The 25,244-nt window shown below is 42.8% G+C and overlaps 1 protein-coding gene across 1 annotated transcript in view; it reads left to right on the top strand.

Moving 5' to 3' along the window:
• IFT56 (intraflagellar transport 56) overlaps window positions 1–25,244 on the top strand; it is an 87,583-nt gene that overhangs the window by 26,533 nt on the left and 35,806 nt on the right. Inside the window, exons 6-12 of the mRNA XM_077831176.1 lie at window positions 6,995–7,140; window positions 9,020–9,191; window positions 9,611–9,685; window positions 17,625–17,727; window positions 20,409–20,464; window positions 24,085–24,138; window positions 24,606–24,669. Coding sequence (XP_077687302.1) covers window positions 6,995–7,140; window positions 9,020–9,191; window positions 9,611–9,685; window positions 17,625–17,727; window positions 20,409–20,464; window positions 24,085–24,138; window positions 24,606–24,669 — 670 coding nt within the window. The remainder of the gene's footprint in view (window positions 1–6,994; window positions 7,141–9,019; window positions 9,192–9,610; window positions 9,686–17,624; window positions 17,728–20,408; window positions 20,465–24,084; window positions 24,139–24,605; window positions 24,670–25,244) is intronic.

The following is a 25,244-nucleotide window of genomic DNA, read 5'->3' as shown; positions in this document are numbered from 1 at the left end:
ACCTTCCAGAATGTGTCCGCAGGATAGGTACATCAATGGGTAGCAGCAGAACAAACCTTCCCAACCACTAACACAACTGCATTAATCTGACATAGAGGAATCATCTGTAGGTGTAAGAGGGGAACTCAGAGGAGACACCAGTCTGCTAGGAACTAGAATGAGACCCACCAGTTCACTTCACATAGGCCTAATAGAAACAATCTGATGGTATTTTTTGGTTGTTGCCACCCTAGGACCAGCTACTTCCACTTCCTTTCTTCTAAGATCATCTAGTTCTTCCTAGGTGGGCGCATCTTGGAACTAACATTTTAAGTAGGGCTGTCGTTTGATTGCAGTTAACTCACGCGATTAATTAATGTTTTTAACCGTGAATAATTTTTTTTAATCACGATTAATTGCACTGTTAAACAATAGATTACCAATTGAAATTTATTAAATATTTTTTGACGTTTTTCTACATTTTCAAATACATTGATTTCAATTACAACACAGAATACAAAGTATATAGTGCTCACTTTATATTATTATTTTTTATTACAAATATTTGCACTGTAAAAATGATAAACAAAACAAATAGTATTTTTCAGTTCACCTCATATAGGTACTGTAGTGCAATCTCTTTATTGTGAAAGTGCAACTTACAGATGTAGATTTTTTTTTTTTTTGTTACTGAGACAGGGTCAGGCCAGATGGCTACAGGAGAGTGTTAGAAGGCAGATATATTAGTCCCAGATTAAGCAGGTCCATTTTCCCTGAGTAAGGTAACAGGGGCAGTTCCAGAACAAGAAGGAACTTGCTGGAACAAATTCAGGCAGGCAGGCAGGCTAATTAGGACACCTGGAGCCAATTAAGAAGCTGCTAGAATCAATTAGGGCAGGCTGGCTAATCAAGGCACCTGAGTTTAAAAAGGACCTCACTTCAGTCTGTGGTGTGCATGCGAGGAGCTGTGAGCAAGAGGCACTAGGAGCTGAGAATGAGAAGGCGGACTGCTGGAGGACTGAGGAGTACAAGCATTATCAGACACCAGGAGGAAGATCCTGTGGTGGGGATAAAGAAGGTGTTGGGAGGATGCCATGGGGAAGTAGCCCAGGGAGTTGCAGCTGTTGCGCAGCTGTTCCAGGAGGCACTCTAGGCAGCTGCAGTCCACAGGGCCCTGGACTGGAACTCAGAGTAGAGGGCGGGCCCAGGTTCCCCCCAAACCTCCCAGCTCCTGATCAGACACAGGAGGACTTGACCTGGACTGTGGGTTCCACCAGAGGGGAAAGTCTCTGGGCTTTTCCCCGACCCACATGGTGAATCAGCAGAGAGTGCGGGGATTGTTCTCCTTCCTTTTTCCCATGCTGGCCAGTGATGAGGTTAGCTGTGTGAACAGCAGGTTTGAGCCACTAGCAAAAGTGGCCAAACTGAGGGCTGCCGTGAATCTCTGAGGCAAGCAAATCTGCCAATAAGCACAGGACCCACCAAGGCAAAGGAGGAACTTTGTCACATTATATAACTGCACTCAGAAACAAAACAGTGGAAAACTTTAGAGCCTACAAGTCCACTCAGTCCTACTTCTTGTGCAGCCAATCACTAGGACAAACACGTTTGTTTACATTTATGGAAGATATTGCTGCCTGCTTCTTATTTATAATGTCACCTGAAAGTGAGAACAGGCATTCGCGTAGCACTTTTGTAGCTGCGTTGCACGGTATTTATGTGCCAGATATGCTAAACATTTGTCTGCCTCTTCATGCTTCGACCACCATTCCAGAGGACGTTTTCATGCTGATGACGCTTGTTAAAAAAAATAATGCGTTAATTAAATTTGCAACTGAACTCCTTGGGGGAGAATTATATGTCTCCTGTTCTGTTTAACCCATGTTCTGCCATATATTTCATGTTATAGCAGTCTCAGATGATGACCCAGCACAAGTTGTTCATTTTAAGAACACTTTCACAGCACATTTGACAAAAAGCAAAGAAGGTACCAATGTGAGATTTCTAAAAATAGCTACAGCACTTGACCCAAGGTTTAAGAATCTGAAGTGCTATCCAAAATCTCAGAGGGACGAGGTGTGGAGCATGTGTTCAGAAGTCTTAAAAGAGCAACACTTTGATGCAGAAACTACAGAACCCAAATCACCAAAAAGAAAATCAACCTTCTGCTGGTGGCATCTGACTCAGATGATGAAAATGAACACGTGTCCGTCGGTCTGCTCTGCTTTGGACCGTTATCAAGCAGAACCTGTCATCAACATGGACGCGTGTCCTCTGGAATGGTGGTTGATGCATAAAGGGACATATGAATCTTTAGCGGATCTGTCATGAAAATATTTTGTGACGCCAGCTACAACAGTAGCATGTGAATGCCTGTTCTCACTTTCAGGTGACTTAAAGAAGTGGGCAGCATTATCTCTTGCAAACTTGTTTGTCTGAGTGATTGGCTGAAGTAGGACTGAGTGGATTTGAGGGCTCTAAAGTTTTACAATTGTTTTATTTTTGAATGCAGTTATTTTTTTCTACATAATTCTACATTTGTAAGTTCAACTTTCATGCTAAAGAGATTGCACTACAGTACTTGTATAAGGTGAATTGAAAAATACTATTTCTTTTGTTTTTACATTGCAAATATTTGCAATCCAGAATAAATGTAAAGTGAGCACTGTACACTTCATATTCTATGTTGTAATTGAAATCAATATATTTAAAAATGTAGAAAACATCCAAAAATATTTAAATAAATGGTATTCTATTTTTTAACAGCGTGATTAATTGTGATTAATTGCGATTAATTTTTTTAATCACTTGACAGACCTAATTTTAAGTAAAAAGACTGTTGAAAAATATAAAAATCTCCTGAGCTATTCAGTTCCCCCAAAACACAATCTTGTTTATAGCAGGGAGATTTCGTTTAATTTCAACAATGATTGAGGCACAACCTTCACTTTGTTTCATCTTGGTATGTTCAAGAATAATTAAACAGATTTTAGAGGAGTTGGTCCAGTCTTATCCTAGCCCACTCATGAGAGCTCCTTCACTTCTAGCCTGCAAATTGGATTGCTTTTTTTCTATAAATAGATCAGTTTATTACTAACAAGGGAACTTTTATCTCCATGGCATGAACCACTTGTGAATAAATGGCTATGTCAATTTAGAAACATCAAAGGTTAAAAAGACAACCACAGCAAGATGTGCTTTTTTCAGAGTAAATGTGTTGGTAAAATTGGATTGTCTTTCACAGTGGCCTTTTAAACTTGACAAAAGTACAGATAAAATGCTACTATTCTAAGCCCTCCACTTCTCAACAAAAGTCTTTATTATGTATGTATTATAAAGCTGCTGTGAATTTTGTAAGACCTTATAACATAAGCAAGGTCACAGAAATCCCAAGTGCTGCAAGGAGTGGTATTTGTTATTCAAGCCCCAAATCTAGCAAAACGGGTAAGCATATGCTTAACTTTAAGGATATGAATATGGTTAAAGTTAAGAATTTGCTTAAGTGCTTTGCTGGATTGGGTCCTCATTAGATGTTTGGGCATCAGTAGATAGTGCATTTTTCCCTCTGACTCATTTTTGTGCCGTGCTCCAACATGCAGCAAAAGGGCACTATTTCTAGAGAAGCTGTGTTTTGGGTGAGAGATAAAACCCAGATATTGGCACTTTCTGCAAAAACTCCTGTTAACCCTGTTGTCCCAGCCAAATTCTAATTTGGATAGTTGCATTCTGTCTACCTAAGTCTCTCTGCAGGTTTATTTGAAAACATAACTTTCATTTCCTTGCCTAAAGTCTGTTGTGTAGTGGCATTGGCACAAATTGACTAACATCCAGAGGTGTTTACTCTCCAATGGTGGTTGAACAATCGCTATGAATATAGTCTGCAAAGTACAGTAGATCCTCAGAGTTACAAACACCTTGGGAATGAAGGTTGTTCCTAACTCTGAACTGTTTACTTGTGGCACCTTAGAGACTAACCAATTTATTTGAGCATAAGCTTTCGTGAGCTACAGCTCACTTCGTCGGTTGCATTCAGTGGAAAATACAGTGGGGAGATTTATATACATAGAGAACATGAAACAATGGGTGTTACCATACACACTGTAACCAGAGTGATCACTTAAGGTGAGCTATTACCAGCAGGAGAGCGGGGTGGGGGGGACCTTTTGTAGTGATAATCAAGGTGGGCCAGTTCTAGCAGTTGACAGGAACGTCTGAGGAACGGGGGGGGGGGGGGGAGATAAACATGGGGAAATAGTTTTACTTTGTGTAATGACCCATCCACTCCCAGTCTCTATTCAAGCCTAAGTTGATTGTATCCAGTTTGCAAATTAATTCCAATTCAGCAGTCTCTCGTTGGAGTCTGTTTTTGAAGTTTTTTTGTTGAAGTATTGCCACTTTTAGGTCTGTAATCGAGTGACCTGAGAGATTGAAGTGTTCTCCGACTGGTTTTTGAATGTTATAATTCTTGATGTCTGATTTGAGTCCTATTCTTTTACGTAGAGACTGTCCAGTTTGACCAATGTACATGGCAGAGGGGCATTGCTGGCACATGATGGCATATATCACATTGGTAGATGTGCAGGTGAACAAGCCTCTGATAGTGTGGCTGATGGGATAAGGCCCTATGATGGTGTCCCCTGAATAGATATGTGGCCACAGTTGGCAACGGGCTTCGTTGCAAAAACACCCTTGGAACCCCGACCCAGGGTATTGTATCTGCTACCCAAGATCCATAAACCTGGAAATCCTGGACGCCCCATCATCTCAGGCATTGGCACCCTGACAGCAGGATTGTCTGGCTATGTAGACTCCCTCCTCAGGCCCTACGCTACCAGCACTCTCAGCTATCTTCGGGACACCACTGACTTCCTGAGGAAACTACAATCCATCAGTGATCTTCCTGAAAACACCATCCTGACCACTATGGATGTAGAAGCCCTCTACACCAACATTGCACACGAAGATGGACTACAAGCCGTCAGGAACACTATCCCCGATAATGTCACGGCAAACCTGGTGGCTGAACTCTGTGACTTTGTCCTCAACCATAACTATTTCACATTTGGGGACAATGTATACCTTCAAATCAGCAGCACTGCTATGGGTACCCGCATGTCCCCACAGTATGCCAACATTTTTATGGCTGACTTAGAACAATGCTTCCTCAGCTCTCGTCCCCTAATGCCCCTACTCTGCTTGCGCTACATTGATGACATCTTCATCATCTGGACCCATGGAAAAGAAGCCCTTGAGGAATTCCACCATGATTTCAACAATTTCCATCCCACCATCCCCCCCTGCACTGTTCCTCAGACGTTCTTGTCAACTGCTGGAAATGGCCCACCTTGATTATCACTACAAAAGGTCCCCCCCTTAGCCCCCCGCCCCCGCTCTCCTGCTGGTAATAGCTCACCTTAAGTGATCACTCTGGTTACAGTGTGTATGGTAACACCCATTGTTTCATGTTCTCTATGTATATAAATCTCCCCACTGTATTTTCCACTGAATGCATCTGATGAAGTGAGCTGTAGCTCACAAAAGCTTATGCTCAAATAAATTGGTTAGTCTCTAAGGTGCCACAAGTACTCCTTTTCTTTTTGCGAATATAGACTAACACGGCTGCTATTCTGAAATCTGAAATGTTTGTAACTCTGACCAAAACATTATGGTTGTTCTTTCAAAAGTTTATGACTGAACATTGACTTAATACAGCTTTGAAGCTTTATTATGCAGAAGTAAAATGCTGCTTTTAATCCTCTTAATGTAAATGAAAGAAGCACAGGAAACCGTTTCCTTACCTTTTTAAACTTTCCCTTTATTTTTTTAGTAGTTTACATTTAACACTGTACTGTACTTTCTTGTCTTGTGTTTTCTTGTCTCTGCTGCTCCCTGGTTGCATACTTCCGGTTCCAAATAAGGTGTGTGGTTGACCGGTTAGTTCGTAACTCTGGTGTTTATAAGTCTGAGGTTCCACTGTACTTTAGGAGGTTTTGGAATGAAAGATACTAAGTTGATACTACTATGAAGATATAAAATTACTGTTTTTGAGCACTGTTGGCTGTGCTGGAGTGTTATTATATGACCAGCACAAGCACAAAGGAAAGAGATATGAAGCAAAGATGAGCAGCTAGATATTTTAAATGTGGGAGACTTATCAATTTTTTAAAAAACAAATAAAAAAATCCCTAATGTAAAAAACAGCAATAGATTGGGTTCACAATTACCATTGCTAGCAGTAACATACATAAGAAGGGGAAGCATCAGAATTGTAAGTGACTTGAGTGGTCCGATTTAATGGACATTCTTGGCTAGTTTATAATGTTGATGCAATTGCAAAATTGTTTGTTAACCATGCTCTCTCCATTTTACATTTGCGCATTTGTTATGTAAAATGCAACAATTCTTTTAAATGGAAACTATTACATTACACTGTATGGAATTACAGAAATTGGATATGTGAGGTCTGGAGAAAGAGAACTAGTTAGTGCCACAAAATAGCGTTATGGGAAATGTCTTTGCAATAGGCTTTTGCTCAGTGAGAGTTGTGGGTTTTTTTGTTTTGTTTTTGGTGAAGAGGGATGGGAACTTAGTTTCTGAGAATTAAGCTTTGGATCCAAACCCAACAAATCTTTCTCTTAGCTCAAATTATAGTAGTAAATTTTTATATTACAGATTTATTTTGAGTATGGAGTATCTAATCCATCTCTCTGCTGTTACCCCCTACATCATGGCATATCAGATTTAATTATGCCTGAATCGGACTTGATAGTTGTGTGTTTAGCCTCAAGCTCAGTTATTTCCAATGATGGCTTTCTACGTCTTCCCTCAACAGATTTCGCCATTGGCAAAACAAGTCTTAAACTTAGAAAGCAACTCCTAATGTCTAACCTGAATCTTCTCTGCTGCAGTTCAATCTCACTTAATATTGTTGTATGCCCTTCCTGATTAATATGACTAATTGCTCTTGTTTTCCTTGCTGAACTCTTTTGGAGGTTGTCTGTCTCTTTCTCTTTAGTTCAGTGATGAAAAGAAATTGATGAGCTTCCATCAGAATTTGCAGGACATCACAGAAGATCAGCTCAGTCTGGCATCTATCCACTATATGCGGTCCCACTACCAAGAGGCTATTGATATCTACAAACGCATACTGCTTGATAACCGGTTTGTGTCTCTCTTTCTCTCCCCTCCATTTTCAGCCTCATTGCAGTATCTCTGATGAATTTGTATTTCCATTCCATGTAATTGCTTGGCTTCTGGAAACTTATTTGTGGTGGTATCAATACTTTTGTGTCTTTCCCTCTGTGAGAAGGGGACAATGCAGCCATCTCCATTTTGTCACTGGAATCAGAACTGTTACACCAATAAGGCACAAGGAGAATGTGTCCACCCTAATCCCCCTTTTTTAACGTACTTTGTTCTGTGATCCATCCTGGGATCCCCTCTCCTGTTTCTTATGAAATGCTACAGAATTACAAGCAGAGCAGAAAATGTTCTGAGTGTGTCTTACCCACAATACAAAGCATGTACCTGTCTCTTTTGTTTTGTTTGGCTGATTGCCTGTCTGACCCTAATTTTTAGTTACTGAACTCTCTTCCACCTCAGTCTTCATAAGAAATCCTCAGTCTTGTTGTTTTTATTCAAGGATCCTGTGTGTCCTTTTGAGCTCTGAGTATTCTTTCCATTCCCATTTTCCCGTTATAACCCCTGTCCCAGGATTCCACATTATAGCCACCAACCTCAGCCAGGAAGTGGATAAAGAACCAAACCTTTGGAGATGTTGCTGTTGAGAAGCACAAGGCATGTGTTTTCCCCCAACCACATCTTCACAAACAGTTTTTAGTGTGCTGCCTATGTAATATTCTCTAGATGCTGCTGGCCTGGGAAGCAGGGTCCAGAGTCAAAGGAAGGCTTGGCAATGTATAAACTGCTATTCTGCAACAGGTCAATGGTCTTTTGCCTCTGATAGTGTATAATGCTGAATGCTTCAAAGAAAGCTGAAACACCTCCATAATGCATATCATTGTGTAATTCTGTGCTTTGGGAGGAAATTTCAGCCTGACAGTCCCTAGGCTATGATCAGCTTATGCCCTGAAATATCAATAACCTTTGTGAGACAAGGTGGGTGAGGTAATATCTTTTATTGGACCAACTTTTGTTGGTGTGAGACACAAGCTTTTGAGCTTGCACAGAGTTCTTCAGGTCAGACGAACAGAAGTCAGTCCAATAAAAGATATTACCTTAACCACCTTGTCTCTCTGATATACTAGAACTGACATGGCTACCACAACACTGCATACAGTAACCTTTGTAACAGTTATCCTACAAATTGTTGTTACTGCAAATGTTTTTCTTATTCCTGTAAATGTCTAGTCCTTTTTGGCTTGATATTGTGCAGTAGTGAATTTCACAGGTTACTTATACATGACATAAAAGTAACTACTGACATTAAAGAAATCTTTTTGGAGTTTTGTATGTATGCAATATACTTGGCAAAGGAAAACAGTCAAATTGCCTTGTATACATTATGTGGATGAACCTTAGTTCATCAGTCCAAATAAAATGATTGCATTCTCTTACATTCCTTCACATGGGGTTATCACCATTTCCTAAAATAACAAGCCCCAAATTTCACAGGTCATTCTTGTATGCACTAGTGCTTGGAAGAAACTAGCTCTTGTTTCACCCTCATGATGCTGGGATAATGTGTTGTAACATTGACTCAATACATGTTGAATTATGGTTTCCGTGCATGACAAGGTAATGTCTTCATATATGCAAATGTCACAATACAATTACTTCCTCCTGTGGGACAAATGCAGTTGGCATCCCTGCAGATGCAACCCCGAATAGTTTTGTGCTTGTCTGCTGAATCCAGAAAGTCACATATAAGGCTATTCTCAGGAACTCAATATTTGTTGTATTTCTAAATGGTACATGGGGAGGTGAGGGAAAGTCATAACAGATTTTAATATTCCTTTTCAGCACAATTTTCTGGTAGAAAATGAATGCTTCTGTGAACTCTTCCTCTTTTGCCCTTCAGGGAATACCTGGCTCTCAACGTATATGTGGCTTTATGTTACTACAAACTGGATTACTATGATGTGTCACAAGAGGTGCTGGCTGTTTACCTTCAGCAAGTTCCTGACAGCACCATAGCTCTTAACCTCAAGGCTTGTAACCACTTCCGACTTTACAATGGCAAGGCTGCTGAGGTATCTATTGTAAAGCCCTTCTGGCTTGTCAGTCTCATTTGAAGTCCCATGCAAGTTTCTTTTCCCTGTTGTGTTATCTGCCTTATACTTAATCACAATTATTGACAAATGACCGTTTATAATGTCAGTATCCTCCCCCAAAGGATATCACCTATCCATAATCCTCACATTGTTGAGCATTTAAGTTTTCTGTTTCCATGTTGGCCTTTCCATTTTCCCAATGCAAGTTTTGCTTTACATTTGTATGAATTATCCATTTGCAACAGTCATCACAGTGAAGGGGGGGGTGTTTGTTTTCCTCCACCAACCCAGCTCATCACAGCTGGAGTTGCCTTCCAATCAGTTTCAGATGTGGTGTGGATCTGCACTTGTGGGGGTATTTTTGCTAAACTTTTTATAGGTATAATATTTAATTTCAGGCAGAACTCAAGAGCCTGATGGACAATGCCTCATCATCTTTTGAGTTTGCTAAGGAGCTCATTAAGCACAATCTGGTGAGTAATGGATTCATCTGAGCTGTGGATCTCAAACTGTGGTCTACAGAGCTTTTCTTGATGTACCACCATTGAAAATTGGGAATTAAGCAGTAGGAGGTGGGGTGTTAGGAGGTGGTATGAATCCATAAGAGTCACCATGTAAGCAATGGAGGCAATCTGATCAATACGCTTCTCACTTTTACTTAATCAGTTTCATTTTCTGATGCTTTCCTTGTCTCTGTGCCACGTTCAAGACAAGAACCTGCATTCTTACCCCCTCTTTATACTTTGCTTCTGGGACAAAGTTGTTGCATTACACCATTCTGGTATTTTTATATTGTCATGGCTTGTTACCATGTCATGAAAAAATGTTGCTTTATCCTTAGGGATATGTTAGGATGCTTTAAATGTTCTGTGAGCCTGTCCTTGCAAGATACTTGGGATTAGGCTTGGCAAGCCAGTCAATTGACTGCCTATTATTTGATTGTGGTCAAATATTCCAGCAAGAATGCCCTGATATAGAGGGCAGCCTATCTTTTTGATTGCATCATGGTGCCATTCTTTAGAACTTCATTTAATTGTATTTCACGTTTTTTGAGTTAAAATAACTATCTAAGGCTAAGCCTGTTGGAGACCATAAAGTCTTACTTGTTTTGTTATCATTCTAATAAATCATTGCTTTAAAATATTTGACCATTTTTAATGTAGTCTGACCAATTATTTTTGGACTGGTCAAATCCCCAAGACTACCTGAACAGCCCTGTCAAAATCAGGACTTTAGTGCAAAAATCAGAATGGATGAGGATTCCGAACAATGTTGTCTAACCATGGTACAATGTCAGTGGAATTGAAATGTCTCAAGATAATAGTCTCTATTTGCAAAGTTAATGACTAGGAACTAACGGTGGGCAGATACTGAGGCAAAGCCAAAATATTTGTGTTTGAAGTAGGAGATATACTGATCATCTGGCAACATTCTACTCCAGTGATTTTATTGCTACTCTGTTGAATGACTGGTTGTAGTAGTTCGCTTTTATTTCATGTTGGCGTGTTGCTCAGTTTGGTGTGCTCACTGGATGGAAGAAGGCAAGGACATCGTGGCCTGGTTAAAACCCATACCAAACTTTATTAGTCAAATTACATCCAAAGGTCGCGTTGGAGGACAGCCCAGCATGGTCTCTTCTCCCCATTGACCCTTTGCCAATTTTTAGGGGCTCCCTCTGCAGGGGATGGGTCATACTAGGAGGGTCTCTGCATGTCTCCAATTGCCTGCTAGCATCCCTCCTCCTTTCCGGGGTTGAGGCAAGAGGGGGCCTTGACCCCATAGCCAGCACCACCGTAAAGTGCATTGGTGGGGTGGTTCCCCAGGATAAAGTCCTGACCCCTGGTTCTCATTTTCCCCTAGGGGTTAGACGTGATGCCCTCAGGATACCCACTATGTTACCTTTTTGTATCTGGAGCCTAAATCAGCAAGTTCCTTTACCCAGCGCCTGCCACAAGGAGGTGCCCACCTTAGCTTGGCTGCCTCAAGCCCACTACCTAGAAGTTCGGCCAACCCAATACCAAGATCATCCAGAAACAAATTGTATCAGAGTGGTATATTCAATCCTCAGTAAAGCTCAGCTGCACTCTGGGCTATGTGGCCATGTCTGATAACTGAAGCACCCCTAGACTCCAGCCATGTTGCAGTTTTCTGGTTGGCCTTCCTCCAGGCCCTATCCACCTTTTGTGGGTATGCTGCAGTCCAATATCTGTGGTGATACTGTCCCCACGTCGAGAAACATATTTGCCAGCAGTCCAATATCCCATTTGGACTTCAAAATCAGTTTGAGGCCAGGGCACGTTCTAAGATAGTTTTCTCCTAAATGGATAATGATGATGTCCAATGTGTCCTTTCGGTGCGCCAGCCCATCCAAGAGGGACACAAGTTAATTCCAGGTCATGCCCCGGCTGCCGTGCCAAGACAAAATCATGTCCCTTCTGAGGCCCAGCTGCGAGCTTCTTGCCCAAATTACATGCTCTCTTATAAGCCCAGTGCACAATGCCATGCCCTCAATCCATATTCTCAGTTGTGTGTGTGCTGTGTGATCATTTAGTGTGATCAGCATGGGGAAGGAAGCAGACATGGTTAAAACCTGTGGCACTTACAGCCCACACCCTGTGTTGGCTTCCCCTCAGGCAACTGCATGTAGGATTGTAGATTGCCAGCATCCTTTAGCCTGGTGCGCTTAAAATGTGGGTAGCCTGAAGATATGTGCCCACCTCCACAATGCCCATGTTCGTGCCAAACCTTACAGTATGCATGACAATGCTTCCCTGTCTCATTGTAGTTTCAGCATGAAAACCTCGGCTGGTCAGGCGTGTAGTGTCTTGAGACCAGCTCCATTGCTCCCTTCACACACCAGCTTTTCCAGTACATAGCCACAATTGTTATGGGGTTCTGTTCACAAGTGCCCCTGAACCGTGCACTTCAACCATAGTTCCTGATCAGTTTTGTCTCAGCACAGGGAGGGGTTCAGGATTATCCTCATTCTAAAGTGCTCATCATACAAGACCAATGAGGTGCTTGAAAATATGTTATATGCCCTATGTATAATGTCCAAATACATCAGCATGGGCCCATATATTGCTGCGTATAGCTGTCCTTTCACCCCTGTATAGGTAATGTAGGTCACAAGCCAGTTGTCGCAATTCCTATGTATCTTGGATGCTTTATCCCAGGGGTCGGCAACCTTTTAGAAGTGGTGTGCCGAGTCTTCATTTATTCACTTTAATTTAAGGTTTCGCATGCCAGTAATACATTTTAACGTTTTTTAGAAGGTCTCTCTCTATAAGTCTATATATTATATAACTAAACTATTGTCATATGTAAAATAAACAAGGTTTTCAAAATGTTTAAGAAGCTTCATTTAAAATTCAATTAAAATGCTGATCTTATGCTGCGGGCCGGCTCAGCACGCTGCCAGCCTGGGGTTCTGTTCACCTAGGCCAGCAGCAGGCTGAGCAGGGCCTGCGGCCAGGACCCCGGCTGGCAAGGGGCCAGCAGTCAGAACCCCAGACTGGCAGCGGGCTGAGTAGCAGCCAGGGTCCCAGCTGCTGGCCCCTTTCAGCCCGCTGCCAGTCTGGGATCCTGCCCCTGCCCACATAGAGTGGGTACGTACCTACCTTCTCCCTGGTTCTAGCCCATTCTCTTCCTCTCTCTGCACTGAGCTGAGGGTGGGAGTGCACTGTGGACACAGCTGGGGGTAAAGGAGCAGGCTGGGAGTTGGGGTGTAGGGTCTGGCCAGGAGCTAGAATGAGGGAGGGGGCTTAGGGTTGGGGCAGGAGGTTTAGGTGTGGAGTGCTTACCTGGGCAGCTCCCATTTGGTACGAGGGTGCAGCTAGGAATGGGGGTGGGGGGGCGTGCAGGAGCTCCCGTTTGGTGCTCAGGGTGGGGATGGGAATGTGGGGGGTGCAAGAGTCAGGGCATAGGGTGTGGGGGGGCTGGGTATGTGTGGGGGTGCAGGAGTCAGGGCAGGGGGCTGGGGGCATGTGAGGGAGGTGCAGGAGTCAGGGCTGGGGTCATGAGGGGATGCAGGGGTCAGGGCAGAAGGCTGGGGTGCATGTGAGGGAGGTGCAGAGGGTTGGGGGTGCTCCCAGCCCTTTCCCCAGAGCGGCTCACGGCAGGAGGCTGGTGGGGATATGCCCTGATTCCACCCCCCTTCCCCAAGGCCCGTCCCCACCTCTTTTCCGCCTCCTCCCTGGAGCAGCAAGTGCACTGCTGCTCTGCTTCTCCCCCTCCCGTGCAAGGGCCATCAGCTGATCAGTGGCAGGGAGGGAGAGGAGGAGGGGCAGGAACCCAGCATGCTGGGGGAAGAGGCAGTGGAGGAGGGAGCTTGCTTGCCCTGCAGCAGAAGCCGGCAGGACCAAGCTTCTTCACCCTGCCTCCACGAAGGGGTTGGGGGGTGGAGAAGAGCGGGCCGGGGCGGGCAGGATTTTTAATGGCACTCTGTTGCTTGCCGGGGTCCCGGCCGCCGACCCCGCTCAGCCCACTGCCTGCCTGGGTTTGACAGCGGGCTGAGCGGGGCCAGTGGCTGGGACCTGGCAGGCAGCAGCATGCCATTAAAAATCAGCTTGCATGCCATCTTTGGCACGCATGCCATAGGTTGCCGACCCCTGCTTTATCCTGACAGGTTTCAGAGTAACAGCCGTGTTAGTCTGTATTCGCAAAAAGAGAAGTACTTGTGGCACCTTAGAGACTAACCAATTTATTTGAGCATGAGCTTTCGTGAGCTACAGCTCACTTCATCGGATGCATACTGTGGAAACTGCAGAAGACATTATATACACAGAGACCATGAAACAATACCTCCTCCCACCCTACTCTCCTTCTGGTAATAGCTTATCTAAAGTGATCATCAAGTTGGGCCATTTCCAGCACAAATCCAGGTTTTCTCACCCTCCGCCCCCCCCCCCCCCACAAACTCACTCTCCTGCTGGTAATAGCCCATCCAAAGTGACCACTCCCTTTAAAATGTGTATGATAATTAAGGTGGGCCATTTCCAGCACAAATCCAGGTTTTCTCACCCCCCCCCCCGCCCCACACAAACTCACTCTCCTGCTGGTAATAGCCCATCCAAAGTGACCACTCCCTTTAAAATGTGTATGATAATTAAGGTGGGCCATTTCCAGCACAAATCCAGGTTTTCTCACACCCCCCCACCTCCCTCCAAAAACCACACACACAAACTCACTCTCCTGCTGGTAATAGCTTATCCAAAGTGACCACTCTCCTCACAATGTGTATGATAATCAAGGTGGGCCATTTCCAGCACAAATCCAGGTTTTCTCACCCCCCCCCCCGCCCCACACAAACTCACTCTCCTGCTGGCAATAGCTCATGGGGTGGGAGGAGGTATTTTTTCATGGTCTCTGTGTATATAATGTCTTCTGCAGTTTCCACAGTATGCATCCGATGAAGTGAGCTGTAGCTCACGAAAGCTCATGCTCAAATAAATTGGTTAGTCTCTAAGGTGCCACAAGTACTCCTTTTCTTTCTGCTTTATCCTATCTCTCTTTCTCTTCTCTCCACCTAATATAGGTTCCCTGAACAGCAGGGAATATATGTCCATATACGCCACCCACCATATTTTCTCACGTGTTAACTGGAGAAAATGAGTCCTCAGCCGATGAGAAGCAGCTGCCTACAAGCCACATTCAAATACACATTAATAAACCTGTTGGACAGCTGCTGTAAAGGCTGTGGGGTAGGGAGTGGGGGCCTGAGGCTGTAGTGCCATGAGCTGTGTGACCAGTGGCTGTGATGCCGGAATCTGTAAGGCTACTGTCTGAGGAGCTGGCAGCTGGAGGGCCAGTAGCTGGGGGTGGGCCTGGGCATTTGGGGCCCCACTATCCCACACTATGGTGTGTTCTATAACCTCCCATTCATGTCCCCCATGTGGTCCCCTGCAGGCCTAACCATTAAACCACCTGGAGCCCTACCCATTGCTCCCACCAGAACTGCCTGTCTGAGACAATATGGTCACCCACTGAGGGTGCCATACCACTGGGGCATATCCCCTGCTCTTCTAGTGGGCCCCAACTGTTTGTGAACTCACTCTGTAAATGACTATTATTTTCCAGGGCTCCAATCTGATCTGAAAAGGACTGCATCATCTCCATGAGGTGCCCTGTTTTTGGCCACTTAGGACGTAGTTCCCTTCCTGGCCTCTTGCTCTTTTCTCTCTCCTTCCTGATGTTCTTGGTTGCCTCCTGGTCTGGGATAGGCAACACACATCACCCTGTACTAAGTGGCTAAATGGGTCTGTTAGCCTATCCTGCTGCCTCACTGGCTCTTGGTTCCAGCCCTGCAGACGCCCAGCCACATGCCTTGTGTCATCAAGCAGATACTGGTCATTGCCAGACTGCTGTTTATGATTCATGTGTTCTGTGTGCTCTGTTCCTATTTTGACTGCTGGAAACCAGCAAACAGGAAGTGTGGCTCTGAGCATATGACTCTTATCATGGCTCCAAATCTCATGTCAAATCCAAATCCCACCAGATTATGGCTCCAAATCATGGGCCAAATTCCATAAAACTCAAGATTACCCTGAAAGTCTGGTTGGAGCTGGAAATCTCTCAGGGCCTGTCCTTTTGTCCACTCCCATCGTAGGAGCCGCCAAAGCAAGCCCCTTGCTAGACTCAGGGCCCTCTTCTTTTTGTTTAGTAGCTGCATTGTGATTTACAAATTTATCCAAATGTAGGATTACCAACCCTCCAGTAAAAAGAATGAGGAGTACTTTTGTGGCACCTTAGAGACTAACAAATTTATTTGAGCATAAGCTTTCATGGGCTAAAGCCCAATTCATCAGATGCATGCAGTGGAAAATACAGTAGGAAGATATATATATAGAGAACATGAAAAAATGGGGGTTGCCATACCAACTGTAACGAGACTCATCAATTAAGGTGGGCTATTATCAGCAGGAGAAAAAAAAAACTTTTGTAGTGATAATCAGGATGGCCCATTTCAAACAGTTGATAAGAAGGTGTGAGTAACAATAGGGGGAAAATTAGCATGGGGAAATAGTTTTTAGTTAGTGTAATGACTCATTCACTCCCAGTCTTTATTCAAACCTAATTTAATGCTGTCCAGTTTGCAAATTAATACCAGTTCTGCAGTTTCTTGTTGGAGTCTGTTTTTGAAGGATTTTTTGTTGAATAATTGCGACTTTTAGGTCTGTAATTGAATGTTCAGGGAGGTTGAAGTGTTCTCCAACTGGTTTTTGAATGTTATAATTCTTGACGTCTGATTTGTGTCCATTTAGTCTTTTGTGCAGAGACTGTCCTGTTTGGCCAATGTACATGGCAGAGGGGCATTGCTGGCACATGATGGCATATATCACATTGGTAGATGTGCAGGTGAATGAGCCTCTGATAGTATGGTTGATGTGATTAGGTCCTATAATGGTGTCCCTTGAATAGATATGTGGATGTGGACAGAGTTGGCAACGGGCTTTGTTGCAAGGATAGGTTCCTGGGTTAGTGTTTTTGTTATGTGGTGTGTGGTTGCTGGTGAGTATTTGCTTCAGGTTGGGAGACTGTCTGTAAGCGAGGACTGGCCTGTCTCCCAAGATCTGTGAGAGTGAGGGATCATCCTTCAGGATAGGTTGTAGATCCCTCCAGTATTGTCCTGGAGTCTCCAGGAATTAAAAATTAGTCTTTAATTAAATATTATTTCATGTGATGAAACCTCCAGGAATATGTCCAACTAAAATTGGCAACCCTATCCAAATGGCACATTGACTGAACCACAAACCAAGTCTCAACAAGCTTGTCCATAATTTTTTTCTAACATATTATGCATTCAAGAGTTAAAGCTGTTTTCTGATGTCAGTGGTGGAATTATGTTTTGATTCTTTTACCAATGATTCAGCAGGTGGTAAGCTTCCTTCCCAAGTCACACCTGAACCAATGTCCCATATGATGTTGTTGGAGGAGGGAATTATTATGTGAAACTGAAGACTTGACTATTTTTGGTTATTTAAAGATCACGTGACACTTTTCACATGTCTAGGATTATTAGCCCTAATATTTTGGTATAATTATAATTAAAGCAAATTGTAATTTTCCATCTATATTCCCCTTGCAGTTTCAATTCAGTTCATAGTCTACCTAACTTGTTCGACACTGTATGTGTTGTTGCTTTGAACTGTTGTATAGCTGATGTGTTCTGCTCCAAGAATAGTTACCATTTACTGATGGGTTAAGTATTTTTGTAAAGTGCTTAGAGATTTCTCAGGATAAAGACACTATAAAATGTGAGATGTTTATAATTATTAATAAACTAGGGGTCCAGTTGATGCTGAATCCGTTGACTATAACATGTCATTACTGTGGAAATTTCAAGGATGATTGTGAGACCACAGACTGGAACACTCCATAGGATTAACAAGATGGGTGCTTTCTTTTCTGCAGGTTGTATTCCGAGGAGGGGAAGGGGCTCTGCAGGTTCTGCCACCCCTGGTTGATGTTATTCCTGAAGCCAGATTGAACCTGGTGATTTACTATCTCCGGCAAGGTAATGAAATCTCCCTCTGGATCTCTCTTAGATGCAGGGATTAGAAACTTTTTCTTTTCTGTGACATCTGTTCATCATCTCACAACTACCTTCTTCAAATGGGCCACAGCATTCTTTGCACTGTTTCATCTGTGGTCCTATGGTAAATAAGCTAACGTCTTACATGCTTTCATGACTTCTGAAGGAAGACCATTTGCAAAGGGTTGAACAAATCCACTTCAGCAGAAGATCAGAGACTTTTTTTTACAGTAGTGAAACACTTCCCCTTAAGCTTGCTAAAATGCTAAAAATGTACACAGGATTGCCACCCAGGCAATGAAAATTATTTCTGTAAATGTGGCACAGAGAAGCTGTGAAAAAAAGGGACCAGAAACAAGGCTGCAGTCTGCAAACAAGACAATCCATTCCACACACATTTGCCAACTGTTGAAAAATGTAGGTAGATTTCCCGGGCAGCAAGACTTTCTTGTGTTTCCAAGTCATTTCTGTCTTTGCTTTGGGTTCCTTTTGTATTTTTTATTGGTTACAATGCCTCCCTCAGCCCTCATGCTCATCACCACTGTATTTCTCCATTCAGAAGTGGATTGACTGATGATTTGGTGTTAACTGCAAGAACCTGTGTAATGGGATATGTTGATCACTTTTCCACTCATTGATTTCCTTATTCATGATATTTCATCACCTCTGCATGACTAGTTATTCAGAGCAGTGTTCTTAAAAGCAGATGATGTTATCTCCTTTGTCTTTATGGTTTAGTCCCACGCATTCTGTTTTATTGTATTTCAAAGGAGGTTGCAGTAACGTTGACTGCTTCAGCTTGTAACCTTTGCTACTCTGTCATCTTGCTGTCTAGAGTTCGGGCTGGTCTACAATGAAAAGTTATATCCGCATAGCTGTCTCTCAAGGGTGTAAAAAATCAACCCCCCCCCCCCATAGCAATGTAGTTAAGCCAACCTAACTCTAGTGTAGGCAGTGCTAGTTGACTGAAGAATTCTTCCATCAACCTAGTACAACCTCTTGGGGAGGTGAATTAACTACAGGGATGGAGAACCCATCCTGTTGCTGTAGTAAGTGTCTTCACTGAAGCGCTACAAGTGCCATAGCCTTGGTCAAGTTGGTTCTTTTTAGATGAAAGAAATAAAACTGTGATATCCCCACAAAACTCAAAATAATCCGAAAAACTTTGGACTTCTTACCTAAGAAGCAGAAATAAACCACACCCTAAACTTTACATACCAATAAGTGCATCAAGGCATTTGAGTGGCTATAAAAGTATGAAAAGAGAAAGCTCTATGGGCCTTCTGTAGCTTAACTATATTAATTCTGAAGCTTGATGTGCCGATTTTTAGCAACATATTTATGCCATGCCAATAAGGTTATTGAAATTGAATCCCTTTGTCAGAGGCCTTGTCTCAAATGAGTTTTCTGCTTGCTACTCATTTGCATCCTAGACTGTCTCTATATCTGCACATCCAATTGGTACTCAGCTTCATTACTTGAGCTGTGACAAATTTTAGTACATAGATGTGCTCTCTTTTCTTATTGCCATAAATGGATATAGCTCACTTATGGTACATACTGTACAGAAGAACCTCATTAATATCATTTTGCTAATCTACAAGCCCTTTAATTCTCACAAAAATGGCAATTTCACCTGATTTCTCATCAAAGATTTAATACCAGAGATCTGCAGTAAGTTTGCATATTAAGACTTCATTACTTTTACAAATTGTACTAAAATGCATGTACTAGTGAACCAATAATACTTGGTATTTAAGAGCAAAGTATTTAAAAAAATTATTGGCCTCATATGTACCTAAGTACCTCATGAGCATGTGAGGTTTGATTTATTTTATAGTGTTTTGAAGATGTAAAATGATGTATAAATATTATACAATGAAGTATAATTTAAGTTAAACTGTACTTGTCAAAATACATGAACAAAATATGTTGTTCTATAGTACCTTAGTTTAAAAAAAGAAAACAAATTTATTATCTTAATAATTATCAACACCTGGTAATTTGCGATGGATTTCCTGGTTATTAGTGTGAATTAACTTTGCTGGGTAATTTTGTGACAGAGAAGAACCCTGGGCTAATATATACAAGTGAAGGGGATGGAGTTAAGATATTCTAAGACTGGATCCTTTCTTTTAGAATGTACTTTTTTTAGAACTTTTTTGTGTGAGTTAAATTCTTTAATTAACTTCTGCACTAACAGTGCTTTTTACATGGGAGAATTAGGATCAGATACGCTAATTTGCCAAATGTTGAGGTAGTAATAGTGAAACTGTAAAGTCTGTATTCAGAAGCATCTAACCCAGTCTTGCCCTGAGGGAGAAATAAACGTGTCAGGGGAGACAGAAGTATGAGGGATACAAGGGATGACCTTGTGCTATTGAGAAGTCATCCACTGGACTATGAACAAGGGGCCAAGTGATCTCTGTACTAGGGAAAATGTAGTAATAAAGAAGCTATTTCTCAAACCATGTCTGTTATACAGGTTCAAGAAAGCCACCACTAGCAAGGTATAAATTTACACAGATTTATAGTCCCCTTACTCCTCCCCTTCAAATGCTTTATCTATCTATGGCTGGGTAAAGGAATCTTGTAGAGGATGAGTGGTCTGTCTGAATACGGTTCACTGTGGTTTGTCATGCATGTAACTTCTGATATTTCAGATGATGTGCAGGAGGCTTATAACCTGATTAAGGACCTGGAACCTACAACTCCACAGGTAATTTGAGATTTATGGCATGGTTATTTAAAGAGAGAGTTTGTAAGTTGGGGTAGAATCTGCCATGTTCAAGCCAGTACCCTGAGGATTCATCCCCTTTAACACCCTGCATTCATCCTTCCACTGCCTTTCACCAGTGCTGAAGCTTTGTATGTGTGAAATATATACATATATACATACATGTATTATTTTATTTATCATGTTTATTATGGTAGTGTGTAGGGGCCAGTGGAAAACAGGGCCCCACTGTGCAAATGTAAATGCACTGTACAAATGTAGAATAAGAGACAATCCCTAACCTGAAGAGCTTACAGTCTAAATAGACAAAACAGACACAGGGTAGGGGAAAAGGATAGAATGCACAAACAGAGTGAACAATGCAGCAGTGGTAAATGTAATGTTAGTTTTGCGATTTTGTTATTTAAATCCTTTCAGTTGGGTTATTTTAAGCATATTAGCTAGATGGGAAGAGTGACCGTTGGAGGTGTTGGAGGAACAGCCAATCAGCACAGGGCAAGGAATGTTCAGAGTGAAAACTGCTGTGTCCTTGGCTCCTGCTTGAACTGCTCTCTGCAGCTCCTGGCTGACTTCTGTCTCATGCTGACTCTTCCCTGCAGTTTTTTTCTCAAAGGTCACATGGCTGGGAAGGAGAGGGAAGACTTTATGAATCCTTGTGAGGGGATGGGGTTGTACTCTGTATAGGTCTGGGTCTGGGAGGTGCTAGGGGGAAGAGGTGGTCCCAGCTAGGCCTTATTTTATCTCCTCATCCCAGTTCAACACTATGTATTTGAACTGCTTTTTGCAGCTGCTGGGCCAGCTTCATTCTCTTGCTCCTCCCTGCATTTTCTTTCTCAAAGCCCACATATATATATATATACACACATGCACTGTATAAATACAGTGGATCTGAACAAGAAAAAATGTCTGAAAGAGACACTGAGGAAGGCGTACTCTGGAACATTATATGATACAGTGACCAAAACGCCTGAGATCTGTGTACCCTAGAACTTCCACTGTTGCTGATGGTGGAGTGGCACCAGCAGTGAATTACGAGTCCTAGTTTTGGCCGCATTGGAGCAGCTACTGATGGCTTTGCCACTCGAATTATGCAAGTCATCCCAAACTCATGCTGATAAAACCTTTTGTCCACTCCACTCCTTCATGTGTTAGCTGTTTGTGTTCATGTTCTGTATCTACCTATTGGTAATTGCCGTGTGCTGTAAATGTTACATGAATATGGAGAATGGTAAAACTACAGGCAAATTATGCAGATCATCCTAGATGTGTACCAATAAATATTTTATACCACACAACAGCCATTGTGAATTGTGCATATGCCATATAACAGAAAAAAAGTTTTACAATGTTTATTGGTACTGTTTTATGATCTCTCTCTACCTGCAAAGCCAGGCTCCCATAGTTATCACGAGTCCCACTGTGCCGGCTTTTTAAAAGGGAGAAATTATATTGAATAAATGTTAGAAAGATTTAATATTACCTAAAAGAGCTTTTTCAAAAATAATGTAATATTTAACATCTGACATTTTAGGATCTTCCAGAGCTCAAATCAAATGCTGGTTCCCACTGGCAAAATGGAAATCTTTCTATAGCAATGGTATAAATTCCTTTATTTAGCCTTGCAGAGACCTTCTACATTTGTAAATCTGTCACTGATTCTAGATTGAATGTTATCAAGTCCTGCTCCTCAGTGTTTGTCAGGAAATTCATATTTCAGGAAAAAGAGGAAACATTTCTCTGGTGGGCTTTTTTGAAAATGTAACTGGAGCTCCTTGGGTTAACAATGATAGATCCATCTCCACATGAAGGACTTCTATGTGTGTGTCTGATTTAGAAATACTTTTCCTCACATACATGTTGGTACTTGCCACAAGACTGATAATAGACAGTATGTTAATATGCATAAGAAGCGTCAGATTGGATCATACCAATGGTTCATCTAGCCCAGTGTACTGACTTCCAAGAAGAAAAGGAGTACTTGTGGCACCTTAGAGACTAACAAATTTATTTGAGCATAAGCTTTTGTGAGCTACAGCTCACTTCATCGGATGCATTCAGTGGAAAATGCAGTGTGGTGTTCTGTATTTTCCACTAAATGCATCCGATGAAGTGAGCTGTAGCTCACGAAAGCTTGTGCTCAAATAAATTTGTTAGTCTCTAAGGTGCCACAAGTACGCCTTTTCTTTTTGCGAATACAGACTAACACAGCCGCTACTCTGAAACCTGTCTTCCAAGAGTGGCTGGTACCAGATGCTTCAGAGGGAATGAACAGAACCGGGCAACTGAGTGATCCATCCCCTGTTGTCCAGTCCCAGCTTCTTGCAGTAAGAGGTTTAAAACACTCAGAGCATGGGGTTGTGTCCCTGGCCATCTTGGCTAACAACCAATCCCAGCAGTTCTCAACCAGAGGTCCGGGGCCTCCTGGGGGGCCACAAGCAGGTTTCAGATGGTCTGCCAAAATAAACCAGAGAGCAGGACCCATGTTAGACTCACTGGGACTCAGATCAGAAAGCTGAAGCCCAAGCTGCATGGCGGTGAAGCCAAAGCCTTAGCTTTGCGAGGCCCTCTGTGGTGTGGGGCCACAGGCAGTTGCCCTGCTTGGTACCCTTAATGCCAGCCCTGGCTTTTAGTCTACTGGATATGCAGAAAATCAGTTGTTGCGGAGGTGGGACATGCAGGTTTTTACAGCATGTTGGCTGGTGCTCAGAAAGAAAAAGGTTGAGAACCCCTGGCCTATCCTGCATGAACTTATCTGACTGAATCGTTCAGTGACCTGTGTAAAATGCAGTGAGTTTCTCAGTCCAGCTCCTCTTATTTACTACTGGTAACATTCCATTGTTGTGCTAATGAACAAGTTGCACCAAAAACCATAATCACAATTGGCATTAATTGTCCCCCTCTTTGCCATCTCAACAGAGGGGTTCAAGAACTGCAGAGGCTTCAGAGGTGCCTCTCTCCAGGGCAGGGTGGAGGAACTAAATATACATATGTGGGAAAACTTGCAATGCTTCTGCCCTTGCTGTACCTGACTTATGGGCAGAGGACTTCGTTCTCCAGCACTGTCAATCTAATACCTTTTTACCGGCACCGGATTTACTTTTTCATGCTGGTTGAAAGATATCAGTCTGTTTGACAACCCTGGAGACTCAAGTTCTCTTTACTCACAGGATAGATGTAATACTGGCAGAGTCAATGCAAACTTCCATACCCTGAGGCAGACACACATATCCTCCTCCCTGGAGTGACCAGAGGCCTGAAAGGGGAGTTCAGTCTACTCGGGCCCCTCTGCTGTGACTCACAACAGCAGGACAATTCCTGGCAATTTTGATGGTGTTTTTATAATGTTGCTGTCTCTACACAGGACCTTGATTCAGAACCCTAGCTCAATTCACATAAACAACTGGCTCATATGCAGGATTGATTTTTTTTTTTTTTTTGGTTATTATTTATTACACTCTGCTGGAGTGCAGACTACTAATAAAATGAAGTTTGAATAGAGTTGGCATGGCAGGAACAAAATCATTTCTAAGTTGCCTGCAGGTTTTTTTTTATGTCTTCTGAATTCTTTAACTTGTCTTCTCTGATCCTCTTGTTTGTTGCAGGAGTACATACTCAAGGGAGTGGTGAATGCAGCCCTTGGACAGGAAATGAGCTCAGTGAGTAAAACCCCTCTGCTGCTCCAGCATTTACATCAGTACTAGGGGAGAAAGAAATGTGGTATCTGGAATGCAGCTAATGGGAAAGAGGTGGTAGTTTCACACTCAGATCCCATGCTTTCTGAGTTCCTTCATTTATTCTCTCTTCATAATTCACAGTCCAGAGTGAGTGAATTGTGAGTTTCTGTTACTAGCCCTGAGACTCATACAAACTGAACTGAGCCTCTCTATCCTGCTTACAAAAGCCTTGCTTCTTTTTGCAATGATTCTGTGTATATAGGTCCATGCAATAAGATTCCTTCCTTCCTTGTTTATTGTACCTCTGTCCCCATCTTTCCCCTCACCCCACAATATGTGTATTCACTTTGCTTTACTTCACCCTACTCACCCCCCTTGGAGCATGCGTTCATTCGGTCCCATGGCACCACTCCATGCTCTGGATCTCATGTCATTTGTTTCTCTCCAAGAGGGATCATCTGAAAATTGCTCAACAGTTCTTCCAGCTGGTGGGAGGATCAGCCAGTGAATGTGGTACGTTTTAATTTTTCTTTCTCCATTATGTATATGTTCTTCTACTGATACTACAGTATATACCAGGGGTTCTCAACCTTTTTCTTTCTGCAGCCCACCTAAACACGTTATAAAAACTCCACGGCCCACATGTGCCACAACTGTTTTTCTGCATGGAAAAGCCAGGCTTTTTAGGGGATAGCGAGCAGGGCAACTGCACAGGACCCCAAGACACAGGGGCCCCCACGAAGCTAAGCTGCTCAGGCTTCACCTTGAGGCCCGGTTGCCAGGGCTGGGCCGGTGGGGCTTTGGCTTTCTGCCCTGGGCCCCAGTAAGTCTAATGCTTGGCGGACCCCCTGAAATCTGCTTATGGCCCCCCAGGGGGCCTTGGACCCCTGGTTGGGAACTGCTGGTATATACTGTCTTATAATAGTGCTTATGCAATTGCTGACTCTCAGCATGTCTAGTGCCAGGCGTGTTGCTGTAGTTATGCTGGTAACAGCATAATGTTTCCACACAGTGCATCTGCTGTCATACGAAACTGAGGATATGCTCTGACACACATGTGCACACAATTTTGAACGTTATAGACACCT

Source organism: Eretmochelys imbricata, chromosome 1 (assembly GCF_965152235.1).
Source record: "Eretmochelys imbricata isolate rEreImb1 chromosome 1, rEreImb1.hap1, whole genome shotgun sequence".
Classification (NCBI taxonomy): Eukaryota; Metazoa; Chordata; order Testudines; family Cheloniidae; genus Eretmochelys; species Eretmochelys imbricata.
This window is presented reverse-complemented; position numbering and strand designations above follow the sequence as displayed.